General features: G+C 39.5%; 1 protein-coding gene across 1 annotated transcript in view; it reads right to left on the reverse strand.

Annotated features, from left to right (window-relative positions):
* The window catches only part of ccpg1 (cell cycle progression 1), a 52,347-nt gene continuing 37,137 nt past the window's right edge, over positions 1–15,210 (reverse strand). Inside the window, exons 10-11 of the mRNA XM_059639295.1 lie at positions 6,196–7,640; positions 1–1,018 (exon numbers count right to left, since the gene is read on the reverse strand). Coding sequence (XP_059495278.1) covers positions 808–1,018; positions 6,196–7,640 — 1,656 coding nt within the window. The 3' untranslated portion in view covers positions 1–807. The remainder of the gene's footprint in view (positions 1,019–6,195; positions 7,641–15,210) is intronic.

Consider the following 15,210-nt stretch of genomic DNA (forward strand, 5'->3'; position numbering starts at 1 on the left):
TTATTTCAAAATTACAGAATTTATTTTTTTTACAGCAATCATATCTGGCCCTGCAGCCAGTCAGCAAGAGAAATTTGTATCCTTCCTGGTTGATGGATTCTGAAACACATACAAACTCAACACATAGCTGTTTCTTAAACAAACAATTAAGCCACCACTTTACTACCAACTGATTTAAATACTGTAATTTGCCTACAATTGCTGACTTTGTCAAACAGAAAAAGGTATGTAGCTCCAATGTTACTGAATTCAAATTAAAAGCATAACCCATTTCTTCACCTCCAGGAATCGCAATAGAATCTGTGCAAAATCATTTCACAACGGGGGAAGGAAAGAACAAAAACAGCTAAATTTTCACCACAGAATAAAATTACAATCTTCAAAATAAAAGAAATCCTGCACACCAATATTAATAATTTACACCTTATGGAATTTACGTTCACATGATAGCAAATTACAAACTTGCTAAGGAAGAAATGAGACTTCAAATCTCATGCACATACACCAGTATACATGAAGACATAGAAAATTCATTAAAGATCCTGCAACTTAAGTCTTTTTCATAATGCCAAACTGGGTTTAGCACAACATACTTGCACAATGCAACTGCTTAGGAAGTTTTTCACCAGTACTTTGCAATTACAGATGGAAAGTTATTAGTATAACTACCTCTACTGTCATATTATTCAAAGTCAAATGAGATGCAAATTGTTTGAAAAAAATTCTCATCATTCTTAGGCATGTTTCACAAACAGCAGTCAGATAAGTCTGAACATTTCAAACACACACTTATGCATGTAAAAACCATTAATATTTCGGATCAAAAGGCATTGGACCCAACTCAATTTCAACATTTGCCATATGTCTTCCATTGGTACGGCCTGGCTTGTTCCATTTGCGTTCCTTGTGGTGATAAGTGTGCTGGTGTTTCCGTTCATGTCTCTGGTATTTGGAACCATCTGCATTTTTAGATGCCTGCTTTCCATACTGTTTGTATTTACCAGCATCGTAAAACTGACTGCAAGATTAAAAGGGAAGTTAATTATTGATTTTTCAGTAAAATAACATATTACTCATAATGACTTACCAATTTCTGTGTGTTCAATTCTGTATTAGCATTTAGCAGAAAGATGAGGTGCTTTCACTACTTTCCAAGCAATAGACAAGAGTGCAGGAGTAGGCCATTCAGCCCTTCGAGCCAGCACCACCATTCATTATGATCATGGCTGATCATCCACAATCAGTATCCTGTTCCTGTCTTTTCCCCATAACTCTTGATTCCACTATCTGTAAGAGCTCTATCCATCTCTTTCTTGAAAGTATCCAGAGACTTGTCCTCCACTGCCTTCTGGGGCACAGCATTCCCTATATCCACCATTCCCTGGGTGAAGAAGTTTTTCCTCAACTCTGTTCTAAATGGCCTACCCCTTATTTTTAAACTGTGTCCTCTGGTTCTGGACTCACCCATCAGCAGAAACATGCTTCCTGTCTCCAGAGAGTGTCCAATCTCTTAATAATCTTAGACGTCTCAATCAGATCCCCTCTCATCCTTCTAAACTCAAGTGTATACAAGCCCAGTCGCTCCAATCTTTCAACATATGATAGTCCCGCCATTCCGGGAATTAACCTTATGAACCTACGCTGTACTCCCTCAATAGCAAGAATGTCCTTCCTCAAATTTGGAGACCAAAACTGCGCACAATACTCCAGTGCGGTCTCACCAGGGCCCTGTACAACTGCTGAAGGACCTTTTTGCTCCTATACTCAATTCCTCTTGTTGTGAAGGCCAGCATACCATTAGCTGTCTTCACTGCATGCTTGTTTGCATTGACTGATGTACAAGAACACCTAGATCTCGTTGTACTTCCCCTTTACCTAACTTGACTCTATAGAAAAAATAATCTGCCTTCCTGTTCTTTCCAAAGTGGATAACCTCACAACGTTTATCCACATTAAACTACATCGGCCATGCATCCGTCCGCTCACCTAGCCTGTCCAAGTCACCCTGTATTCTCAAAACATTCTCCTCACATTTCACACTGCCACCCAGCTTTGTGTCATCAGCAAATTTGCTAATATTACTTGTAATGCCTTCATCTATATCATTAATGTATATTGTAAACAGCTGCGGTCCCAGCACCGAATCTTGTGGTACCCCACTGGTCACCGCCTGCCATTCCGAAAGGGACCCGTTTATCACTACTCTTTGCTTCCTGTCAGCCAGCCAATTTTCAATCCAAGTCAGCATTTTGCCCCCAATACCAAGCAGCGATACACTGCTGTATTTGTAAATCAGAAAGTTACATTTTCCTTCCATATTTTTGATTTTGAAAGTAATTTCATTTATCAATGTAAATAAATTCCATCATAGGCATTTCAACTTGCTGGGTTGAATTGTTTATCTCTCTGATAACAAAGTTCCGACAGAACCTAACACCTACATTGAAATAAACTCGCATGGAAACATATTTCACTGAAAGTCATATCACTTAAAGTCATGATTTTCAGGAACAGACACACTTTTAAGTGAGGACTTGGTATATTTCTAGTTCAGAGATATTAGATTTTTTTCAGAGCTGAGATGGTGGTAGTGAATTCAAACAAGAGAATGCCAAGTAAATCTGTTCTACATGATGATCAGGTAAACTACAGAATTATCACAGTACAAGTTTTATAGTACAAGATGATCTTAAGCAAATTATCAGTCCACCGAGTAGCTGATCATCCAAAATTCCATTCTGGTGGTCATGGATTGGCAAATGAGGTTTCGTTAATTAGTTCTGCTGAAAGTTAGACTTGTTTCAAGTCCAAAATAGTTTATCATGATAGATCAGTCAGCAGTCAATGCACAGTATGCTACTGAAGCCAAAAGGAATGTGGCCAGCGCACAAAAACCACACTGACAATTGACAAATGCTATAAGTTTGGGCTCCAACCACAGTCAACATTCTAGTGTCATACAAATAATACGATTTGAAGGTTTCATTACAGACCCTTATCTTGCCATTGGCACCCTGTCTAAATAAGCAGTTTTGGTCTCAATCTTGGCACATTCAATACTCAGTAGCTGTCTCAAACCAGTAAATGTTTTTACATCCACTACTTACTGACCATTTCAATTCACAGGACAGTAATTTGTAGCTACATTTCCTGCCTGCCATCCCACTAACCTCTGTAGGAGTTATTTTGTTCATGAGGATAATATTTCATGACCACACTAGCAGTCTTGTCCAGTTTCCAAATTTATCAATACCTTGGCCCTGATATTTTTGTTTTGCTTCTCTACCCTCTCCTGCCATTTTCTCATTCTGCCTCTTCAAATTCAACACATGCATCTCCAAATTCAACCAACCAATCTCTGACTGCAAAAGAATAATAAAGGAAACAAGTAAGGCATCTAATTGACCTTCAGTACAGCAAGAATAGCACCAAGATCAAACCTCAACCACAGTTAAGAATGACTATACCAAATCTTGCAGGCATTTAGAAGTGTCCCATAAATATAACTTACAACTGACACTAACCACTCAGATGTGGTAAACTATGAGGAACACTGTGCACCAACTCATCTGTAACCCTGGTTACAGACTGTCCCACAATTCCAGACCACAACCTGCAAAGATAATGAAACTGACAGTCCCATACCATCAACAGAATCACCCCAGCACCACAGCCCTGGGACTACAATCAAATAGTCTCCAATGTCTGTTCACCCCCATCAGTCTGACTTTCACATCTATTTAATGACTACTTTTGTTCACCATACGACTGGTCAATGGACCTCCCCTAAGTTTTTAAAATCAAGCCCACAAGTCTGCTGTCCACAGTGACCAACAAAATTCTAACACAGCTGAAGTTGTGCTGTATAAATGATGCATTTCAAATAGTTATCCTTTATAGTTCAAAAGAAGCTCAACAGAAAAGTTTCTCTCCATTCTGATCATACAGCCACCGTTTCTCTTCTCTACACCGCAGTGAAACAGTGTGTACAACAAGGATCTACGTAGAGCAGGATACAAGGCACCTCAATTTTTTGATAGCATGAAAATCCAGTACTGTGAACCAGACTTCTTCATCTGCTACTTAATTAGATGCTCATAAAACAAGGGGATACCACTGCAAAGCAAGTACTCCCATCCTCACTAGGGTAACTCTGCCATTGCTTTATGCCTTATTTCATAAAATACTAATACTAAACTATTTCCATCTGCCTGCATATGTTGTTAGGGCAGAAACACATTTACTCTGGATGTGACTGATGTTTTTGGTTTGAACATTGGTTGCCCAAGTTGTAAAGCATTTGTTTGCTGAAAATGCAAATTATTAGTAGTGGCAAACAGAATTTACTTAAAAAACATGCTTGAAAACTAGTACATTACAAAATCAGAGATCCAGTGAATCACAGCAAGATCTATTCTTGCATCTGCAGCTTGCCAATGAGCAAAGGAGAGGGGGAGACAGAGTACTCCTATTTGTAAGGCTATATTTTTTGCAAACATTTTCCTGGTTTTTTTCTTAAACTGTGATCTTTGGACTACAACCACTTCATTCATATATTGTAGAACTCAAATACAACAGAAAAAGAGTTGCATCAATAGTCGGACAGCATCAATGGAGAGAGAAACCAAGTTTAACAATTCAGGTCATCAAACAGGCATCAATTCGAACCACAGATGCTGCCTGATCTGTTCAGAAAGAAATTTGAGATCAATGAGAGTTTGAAGGTGTTTAGACTGAAATACTAATTTTGTTTTGCTTCCTATATGCTGCCTGACATTCCATGCATCTTCCAGAATTTAATTTTATTTCTAATATCCAGCATCTGCAGCCTTTTGCTTTTTGAATTTGAAATTTATCACCTTGCCCAGTCACAGCCTTTTGAACCAAGTGGATATTAACTAATACAATTCAAAATGATATACAATACAAAAACAGGAGTGACTAAAACTTGGTCTGTGTGTTCAGTTCTGGTCACCCTGCTTCAGGAAATAAATTGGAAAGGGTGCAGAAAAGATTTACAAGGGACTGGAGGGTTTGAGTTCTAGGGAGAGGCTGGGACTTCTTTCCCCGGAATGTAAGAAGTCGAGGGGTGACCTTATAGAAGTTTATAAAATCATGAGGGGCACAGATAAGGTGAATAGCCAAGGTCTTTTTCCTCAGGTAGGGGAATTCAAAACTAGAGGGCATACTTATAAGATGAGAAGGGAAAGATTTAAAAGGGACATGAGGGACAACTTTTTCCATACAGAGGGTCGTGCATATATGGAAGGAACTGCCAGAGGAAGTGGTAGATGCAGGCACAGTTATTACGTTTAAGGGACATTTGGACAGGTACATGAATAAAGAGGTTTAGAGGGACATTGACCAAACACAGGTAAATGGGACTAGTTTCAGTTTGGGAAACCTAGTGAACAAATTGGACCGAAAGGTCCGTTTCCATGCTGTGTGACTCTCTGACACTCTCAAAGAAAAATTAAACATAAAGAGCCCATACAGTCCTCTCAACCTTTGCTCTTGTGGTCCTCTGGTAGTAATTATTGAACAAGATTAGGAGTAGGAACCCTCATCAGCATATCCAGGAATGCTGGAATCATTTTCAGTACTCCTAAAACTGCCTTTCTTGAGATCAGTTAATTCAGCATACATGTCGGATTAAAACGTGGTATTGAACCTGGGACCTACCTCGTCTGCATGAACTACTCTATCACTAGACAACTAACTGAGCCAATGGCATACAAATCAAAACCTAGTAAAGCAGGCCTGATCCACATTCTATCAGATCAAACATTTTTATAGTAACAGCAAACTTCAAACTGTCTGACCTCTTGAAAACTGCCCTGTGGATTATCAGAATTCATAAATGAGGAATTCTATTCAGTATATTTCTTTGCAAGTATATCAAACCTAACATAAATGGTACACAGTTAACTACTGAATTTAATTCCGTGTCAATTTTTTTCACATTGTGACTAGCCTGAATTCAGTCAATTCCTGAAACAAAGTGGAAAGTGTTTCCAGAGTAATGTTGACAATCCGGAATACAAACTAATGAATATCTTGGCTTCTTCATTGTGCAGTTAAGAATTCTTCACTTCAAAGGTGAAAATAATTGTACATGCCTGAAAAATAATTACAAATTGTCTACAGAAAATAAAGTGGCGAGTTTGTTAAATATTTGATTAAGAAAACAGTTACCTTGGTCCAAATCGATTGAAATAATTGTCCCCAAAAAAGTGCCTATAAATGTATTCATCAAGGTCATCAAAAGGATCAACTTTATCTTCTTGGTGCTCTGCAATATCTTCAAGGTAATCCTCAACATCATTGACAAAATCAGAGAACAACATTTGGTCATGTATAAAAAGGCCATTATGAAAGAATCGGTTTATAAATTTCTCTAGCTCACTCCACCGTTGAAACTCAACCACCTCCTGTTGAAGATAATTATGGAGAAGCTTATGGAAGTCTTCAACCTTGATGGGATCGAGAACTTTATTAAAGAGGCTCAGTGATTCTTGATGGGCACATTCAAAGACACCAGAGCAACCCTTGGGGCTCCTATAGTGGGTATGTTTTCCAAAGTTGTCATGTTCACCTGTACTCTTTTCAAAATTGAGGGGCTCCTTCGTGTATATTTTGTTGTGTTTCCTTGTTTCACTGTACTGGAACTGTGCATCAGCTGTTTCTCTGGGTTTATGTTCACAGGAATCTTTGCCTCCATGAACACCATGCTGGTTTACTCTACAAGGGTGGTCATGGCGTTGCCAGAACCCGTGACGTCTGGTCTTTGCATCTTGTTCTTCTTCACGTCTCTTATTTTTGTGAAATAAATTTTTGGCTGAGTTTTGGAAGTGTCGGAATGTGGATTTAACAGAATCAGAGAATTTTTTAAGGTTTTCTTTTACAGCTTCTTTTGCCAATTTAATTTTTTCTTTATGATGACGCACAAATTCTTTAGTGGAGTTTTTCACAGCATCAAAACCATTCTTAACAGATCTCATAAAACTTTCTTTGGGTTGGTACTTTTTACCTCGAGTCCCATAAAACCCCTGATTTGATTTCCTGTCTGGCTTCTTTAAATTTTTCCTAAATTCATGGTCATCCTTTTCTTCTTTAGCTTCAACATAAAGTCTCTCCCACAAGTCAGAGCGTTGCTGCTCAAAGTCCAATTTCTTTTCCAGTTCTGCAAGTCTAGACTGCAAATTCTCTGTATCTTTACCTTCTTCTTCTGTATCAGCAGAGGACTGAAGATGACTCAGAGACTCCAATTCCTTACGCAGAGCATTAGTAATTTCCCGTTCTTTGTCTAATTCCTTTCTTAATATCTGTGCCTCATTCACAAGGTTTCCTTTCTGTTGAAGAAAATTCTGTATCTGTTGTTTTTCCTCCTCCAGATGATCTTTCAGCTTCTGGTTTTCAGTGATGATCATCTCAGCATCTACCCCTTTTCCTTCTAATGTTCTAATTTGTTCTCTCAGCTTCCGAAGCTCATCCTGGAGCAAAGATAGTGCTTTCTCTTCATGCTCCAGAGATTCCTTCATACGCTGGTTTTCTTGAGCAAGTGTTTGGTGTCGTGACTCAACAGAAAGCTTCTCATCCACAGTCTGTTTCAAGCGTACTTCCAAGTTTTCTCCCTGTGACTAAACAATCAAAAGGAGATAACTATTAAATGCACGTACACGAAGGTAATTAATAATAGTTTAGAAAATAGTTTTATAACTATACAACTCGGACACAAACTGATTTTTTTAAAAATGTCAACACAGGATGGTACTGTTTAGGAATGCAATGCGCTCAATTTTAAAGCATTTTCATTTAATTGTATATACTCTCAGCAACCAGCCCTTCTGTGGTTAACCAATAATTATTTAGCAAAGAACATTTGCTGAAAACCATGGTATTTTGAATCTTTGATGCAGATGAGAAAACACGTCTTAAGATTCATGTAAGCTTTTTCTTTACAAAAACTCATGTGCAACTGCTTCATATTGGAAGAATACAACTTCAAGTTTTGCTGAAAACCCACATTTCCCCTTAGGTGCTCCACATACAAACCCTAGTTTTGGCTGTCAACTAGAAGATTATTTAAAGTATAGCAATCGCACAAATTACTTCACCAGAGGGAACTGGGAACAGATTGATTTGATTTGGTGAATGTCACTGGTGGATCAAGTATCTTTTCACTCATGTGGCATACGTTATGAAAGTAATCAATCTAGAATGCAACATTTAATAGAAATATCACTACTTTTTCATTGTAGATGACACTGATTTGCAAATTCTTCTGAAAATAAACTCTGCCTTTGTGATTCTCCAAAACTAGCCTCCTGGTATCACCATACTGTTGTTAAGTTAAACTGTTCTCTGGATTAAGCTAAGATGACAAAAATAGTAATTTAAAAAATACACAGTAACCTTCATAACCATCGCAATTTTAGTTTTACATTGTTGTAGATATGAGCAAAATAGATAAATGTTGGACCAAATAAGTCTGTTATAGAAAAATATTGCATACAGATTGTGGAGGTTCAGGAAATGGCTGAAGAATCTAGTCTTCACAGAGGACGACTGCAATCAAATTCTATATTCAGTATGCCTCAGGATTCTTAAAAGTAAAACACAAGCAAACACTGACAAAAGTAGGCAAAGATGACAAAAGACACCTTACTCTGCAATGAACCTGTATAGAATTTTGTGTTGCAAACAAAAGAACACCCTTAAAATACAAATGTGTCCAAGGTATAGATAAGGGTGGAAATAAAATCAATTGGGTACATACTCTAAGGATTTGCAAGAGGGTAAGGATACCAAATGTCATCTAATTATCCATATAAAGGTGCAACCAACAACTTCTCTGGGGCAACTAGGGACGCACAAAAAAATGCTGGCCAGCCAACAATGCCCATATCTCATGAGTGAAAAAGACATGAAAAGTATAGACTGCATAATTTTTTTTTGTAACAGAGAAGACACCTAAGAATAATATATACTGGATTATCCTTAGCTTGCAGATCGCAGACATTAAGTAACAACGTGGATTTAAAAGCAGTAGTGTATAATATGTCAGAGTTTTTCAAGAAGTGATCAAATATTGAACAGCATTCATAATGGGCTGGATTTTATGGCCATTGAAAACAAAGGAAAAGTATTACATTATCAATAATTTTAATTAAATCTAAGGACATCAAAAATAAATGGTTGAGATACATGCACAAAAAACTAAAATATAAAAGTAAAACTTCAAAAATGGGACTTCTTAATCATAGTGGAGAAATTGGATATTCCACAGACATAGCATTAGTTTTTCAGGGCCTGTGAAGTTTGAGCAATAAATAAGACTTTGATACTTCATTAAACAAAGTGTAGCTTTCTCCAAATGTTTCTGCAATGAGACAATAGTATAAATAGACCATAATATTGTCAAATCAGTGATTTCTACTTAATTGCAATGTCAGTGTGTTGTCTTCAATACTACACACAAGCTATGGAGAAGCATATAACTGACAGCAACTTCCAGACTCTTGCTTTTAAATGTTCGTGTGCAAACTCCAGAGGTTGCTGCCAATTAGAAGTAATGATAATAAACGCTGACACAACTGGTGTCTCTATTATCACAGAATCCAGGCCAGTATGTATTATATAAGTTTCAAAAGGCATTAGATAAAACCGTACAGCTCAGACATCAACTGTGGAAGTGATAAACTAGTTTATCTGGATTTAAACTAGCTTGTGCAAGAAAAGAGAAATGAGAGAAAAGAAACTATCATCTAGATAGTAGTAAACAATGCAGTCCTCACAGTCAATAATGTGAAACTGGAAATGCACAGCAGGTCAGACAGCATCTGAGGAGCAGGAAAGTCTGACCTGCTGTGCGTTTCCAGATTCTAATCTATTGACTCTGACTTCCAGCATCTGCAGTTCTTCGTGCCTCAGAGTCCATATAGATTTGTGCAAAGGTACATACTGTCAACACTACTCCTGAATGTCTGAAAAGAGAAGCAGCTGCAATAAAATTACATTTTGATAATTCGTACCTGAATAATTCAGTGCAAAATATAAAAGAGAAAAGGGAATAGTTCAAAAGTTCGTAGACCAATTAAGAAGAAGAACTAGGCTTCAAAGCACAATAAGCAAATTTGACGTAATAAATTTTGAATGGTAACAGAGGTTGTGTTTGCAATAGAGAATCCTTTAAAGGGAAAAAAACTGGAAAGGGAAAACATGATATAATTAGTAATCATTCAATAATTTTTTATCTGTATTAATAAAACTTGACAAAATACTAAAAAAAAAATATCTCAAGTCATTTGATGACAAGTCAAGAAAAGTTATTTCAACCTCGTGCTGATCAATAGAGAGGCCACATGCTATTCTGGCACCCTACCTTCAAAAATACATTGAGTCGTTGAAGAGGATTCAAAGAAGAGCAACATGGGCGATTGTAGTATTCAGTACTTTGAGGCAGAGCTAAATTCTGAGATAGCCTGCAAAGTCCCCTCCAAGTCACACATCATTCTGAATTGGAAATACTATATTATGTAATTTTTTCCACTGTTATTAAGTCAAAAATTGCAGTGGCTCACGGCTGCCTTCACAGGGCTAATTAGGGGTAGCAATAATCACTTGCAACATTAGCTAGAATGGGTGTTCATATCTCATGAAGGAATTTTTAAGAAAGGAAAAAGGACAATCTTTCATGTGTTGTGAGGCATAGATTTTGTATATCTGAACTGCCTATTACATTTTTGACTGCTGATCTAGAAAACAGAGGTTTAAAAATAGGAAAAAAAAAGTCACATGAAGCATTAGAGTTAAGTAACTCCCTCTTTTTCAAAGAAAGAGAAATGTAGGACAGGAACAAGGTAAAAGCAGTTGAGGCAAGATAATTATCTTCTAACGAGGTTAGGTATGCGCCTTTTGAAAATGAGACTGATGGCAGCTGGTTTGAAAGGTAGGGGAATAGTACTCAATGATTGAATCACTTGCAAAATTAGCTAGCATGGAGGTGGGGTCAGGAAAAGGGAGCTGGGTGGCTAGCAATTACAGGAAAGGGTTTTGTGAGCAAGTTGAGCATGGATAACCATGAGACACAATAGGATAGAAAAGACAAAGATAGATAATTAGGGATAGAGTACTGGAGGGAAATTCAGCTTGGCAGACAAGGAACAGGAAGGAAGTGATGGAAGCACCTAAAAAGGCAGTCTCAATGTTATCTTATTACTAATGAGTTCCTTACATTTGTTGGAAGGGAGGGTGAAGAAAGAAGTAAGGTTAAAAAGGGATAATGAAATGTGAGGCTGGATGAACACAGCAGGCCAAGCAGCATCTCAGGAGCACAAAAGCTGACGTTTCGGGCCTAGACCCTTCATCAGAGAGGGGGTTGGGGTGAGGGAACTGGAATAAATAGAGAGAGAGGGGGAGGCGGACCGAAGATGGAGAGAAAAGAAGATAGGTGGAGAGAAGAGTATAGGTGGGGAGGTAGGGAGGGGATAGGTCAGTCCAGGGAAGACGGACAGGTCAAGGTGGTGAGATGAGGTTAGTAGGTAGGAAATGGAGGTGCGGCTTGGGGTGGGAGGAAGGGATGGGTGACAGGAAGAACAGGTTAGGGAGGCAGAGACAGGTTGGACTGGTTTTGGGATGCAGTGGGTAGAGGGGAAGAGCTGGGCTGATTGTGTGGTGCGGTGGGGGGAGGGGACGAACTGGGCTGGTTTTGGGATGCGGTGGGGGAAGGGGAGATTTTGAAGCTGGTGAAGTCCACATTGATACCATTGGGCTGCAGGGTTCCCAAGCGGAATATGAGTTGCTGTTCCTGCAACCTTCGGGTGGCATCATTGTGGCACTGCAGGAGGCCCATGATGGACATGTCATCTAAAGAATGGGAGGGGGGGTGGAAATGGTTTGCGACTGGGAGGTGCAGTTGTTTATTGCGAACCGAGCAGAGTGGACCACAGGGGTCGAGAACGCCCTTGACCGCGTCTCCCGCATTTTCCCACAACACATCCCTCACACCCTGCCCCCGCCACAACCGCCCAAAGAGGATCCCCTTCATTCTCACACACCACCCCACCAACCTCCGGATACAACGCATCATCCTCCGACACTTCCGCCATCTACAATCCGACCCCACCACCCAAGACATTTTTCCATCCCCACCCCTGTCTGCTTTCCGGGGAGACCACTCTCTCCATGACTCCCTTGTTCGCTCCACACTGCCCTCCAACCCCACCACACCCGGCACCTTCCCCTGCAACCGCAGGAAATGCTACATTTGCCCCCACACCTCCTCCCTCACCTCTATCCCAGGCCCCAAGATGACTTTCCACATTAAGCAGAGGTTCACCTGCACATCTGCCAATGTGGTATACTGCATCCACTGTACCCAGTGTGGCTTCCTCTACATTGGGGAAACCAAGCGGAGGCTTGGGGACCGCTTTGCAGAACACCTCCGCTCGGTTCGCAATAAACAACTGCACCTCCCAGTCGCAAACCATTTCCACCCCCCCTCCCATTCTTTAGATGACATGTCCATCATGGGCCTCCTGCAGTGCCACAATGATGCCACCCGAAGGTTGCAGGAACAGCAACTCATATTCCGCTTGGGAACCCTGCAGCCCAATGGTATCAATGTGGACTTCACCAGCTACAAAATCTCCCCTCCCCCCACCGCATCCCAAAACCAGCCCAGTTCGTCCCCTCCCCCCACTGCATCACACAACCAGCCCAGCTCTTCCCCTCTACCCAGTGCATCCCAAAACCAGTCCAACCTGTCTCAGCCTCCCTAACCTGTTCTTCCTCTCACCTATCCCTTCCTCCCACCCCAAGCCAATCTGACCTGTCAGCATCTTTGTACATCTTGCAAACTTCAATCATACCATCCCAAAACCTCCTAAATTCCAGGGAATACAATCCTGATTTATCTAATCTTTGCATCGAGTCCAGGTATTATTTTAATACAAATCTCTGCCCTATCTCATTCATGAATATTCATAGAATTATTTTACAATGAAGCATTAAAAACTTTTTCATTGAGCTCCATTTTGAATTAATTTTATTTGCTCCATTCAATTCTCCCAAGACCAACATTTGTGCATGCTGTGAAGTTAAGCATGTGAAATCTTTAATAATTATCCTACATGTCAAGATGTTTGCAATCATTACAAACCATTATGATTGCGAAGATGTCTTGGAAACCAAGACCACCACTTCCCAACAATCTCATTGAAGGTACTGTGAAGGCAATCAGAGCAGTCATCACATCATTACAAAGGAAGGTACATAGGAGATATTGAAATTATGCAGGTAAACATAACCATTCATTCTATACAAACATCAGGGTGCAGAAGAAGTAAGCAAATTTTTTCAATCTATTTTTTAGGTGCTCCCTTTAATCTGCCAATTCCCTAGTCACCAGTACAAAAGCTTTGAAACTGACTTACTGGCAGTAAAGTCTCAATTTGCACACAGTACTTTAAAAATACATTCACTTACTGGGTAACTGCACATCAGTACTGCCCCTCAAGCATCCAACACTCATCAAGACTGCCAAGTGGAAATGCTACACTGCATTTTACTAAGGGAAACAAACTGGATGTGTTTATGCACATATAAATGAAATAAACCAAATGCCATGCAAAATACAATCCACAAAGGTTGAACTGAGGTTGCAAAAACACCACAGAGCAGTGAGAGAATGAGGTAATTGAACAAATAGATGTTCTGCAAGCCAACCAGATGAGCTAATAAGCAAGAGTTGGGAGAGCAAAGGAGGAGATAAAAGGACAAGAGAGCATTAATTACACGCTTCTGGAATCATCTGTTTATTTAAGCTTAGTTTTTATTCTAGATTTTGTAGGTGGACTGGCAAACTTTGTGGGCTTGTTTATGGAAGTCTTCAGCTTGATACTATTGGCTCTTTTCTGTGGCTTTTTCATTTGATTGTGTGGACTTTTTATAATGGATGTTGCCCTTCTTTTTCTTGAATATTGCAAACTTTTTTCTATTTGCTTTGTCAAATATTGTGAGCCATTCCCCTTCTTTCTAGCGAACATAGTTGGCTCCTTTCTGGGTTTCTTGGGGAAAACATGGGCTTCTTTAGAAGTTATAGGTTGCTTTCTCTTTGAGTGTCGTTGGCTTTTACCTGCTTTAGTTTGGATACTGGGGGCTTTGATCTGCATTTCACAGTGAGCTTGATTCCGTGCTTGTTTATGAAAAGCATTGTCGGCTGTTTTCCGACTGTCTTTGGGTAAACATGGGCCTTTCTTGCTATGAACAAGCTGCTTTCTCTTTTTATGGTATATGTTAGAAGGTTTTTTATGTAATTTAGATTGCATGTTGTAGGCTCTCTGATTAGTATTGTGGGTTTTTTTATTAGGGGAGTTTTGGAAGACTTTATCTTTTCCATTTTTATGAAGACTCTTGTTTGAAAGCTTATTTTGGAGACCAACACCAGATTTTATGCCATATTTGGAGCACACTGTTCCTTTTTTGGCAAATTTTGAACATCTCTTTCTATTTTTTTGATGAGTATTGTGGGTTCTTTGGAAACTCTGGTGAACACCCTGCACTCGTTTCTTTTTATCTTGGCAGGTGTTATCTGTTCCTTCCTTTTTAGGAAAACTTGTAAACGTTCTTCTGGATATTTTCTGGTGCACATTATGAAATTGTTTTCTGTTTTTTTGGAACTGACTCTGTCCTAGATTGATTTCCCACAGTTCTAGATGCCAAAATTCAAGCCTGCCCTGACTGTCTCTCTTCCCTGCATTTGTCTCCCTGGCTAAAACTCCTCTATCTAAATTCTGTGGGTCCCCCCTCCCAAGTTTCCTCTTCAATTCCTGTGGTTTCATGGTTGTATTGCTTTTTCTCTCTGCTCCCAAGTCTTTTTTCTGACTCCACAGTTGGAACTGTTGGTGGTGTCCTGGACTTGAATTCCTCTGGAAATATACGACCTGCGAAATCAGGCCAATTTTAAGAAAAAGAAAACAAAAAACAGAGGAGGGTAAGGAAGTTTAACTTATAAAAGTTCCAGATACAAAATTACAACTTGCACCAACCCCCCCTCCAACAAAAAGGCAGTTGGAAAATGTATAAAAAGGTTTCCCTTTATAACGTACTGCAAGTACCCTCAAAAAGCTGCTGGTCAGACTTCTACCACCGGGATTTCCATCCTTGACAGCTGCCAGCCAGCTCTCACTGCCCAGCGGTGCCAGAATT

The sequence above is a fragment of the Stegostoma tigrinum genome, chromosome 33, assembly GCF_030684315.1.
Source record: "Stegostoma tigrinum isolate sSteTig4 chromosome 33, sSteTig4.hap1, whole genome shotgun sequence".
Classification (NCBI taxonomy): Eukaryota; Metazoa; Chordata; class Chondrichthyes; order Orectolobiformes; family Stegostomatidae; genus Stegostoma; species Stegostoma tigrinum.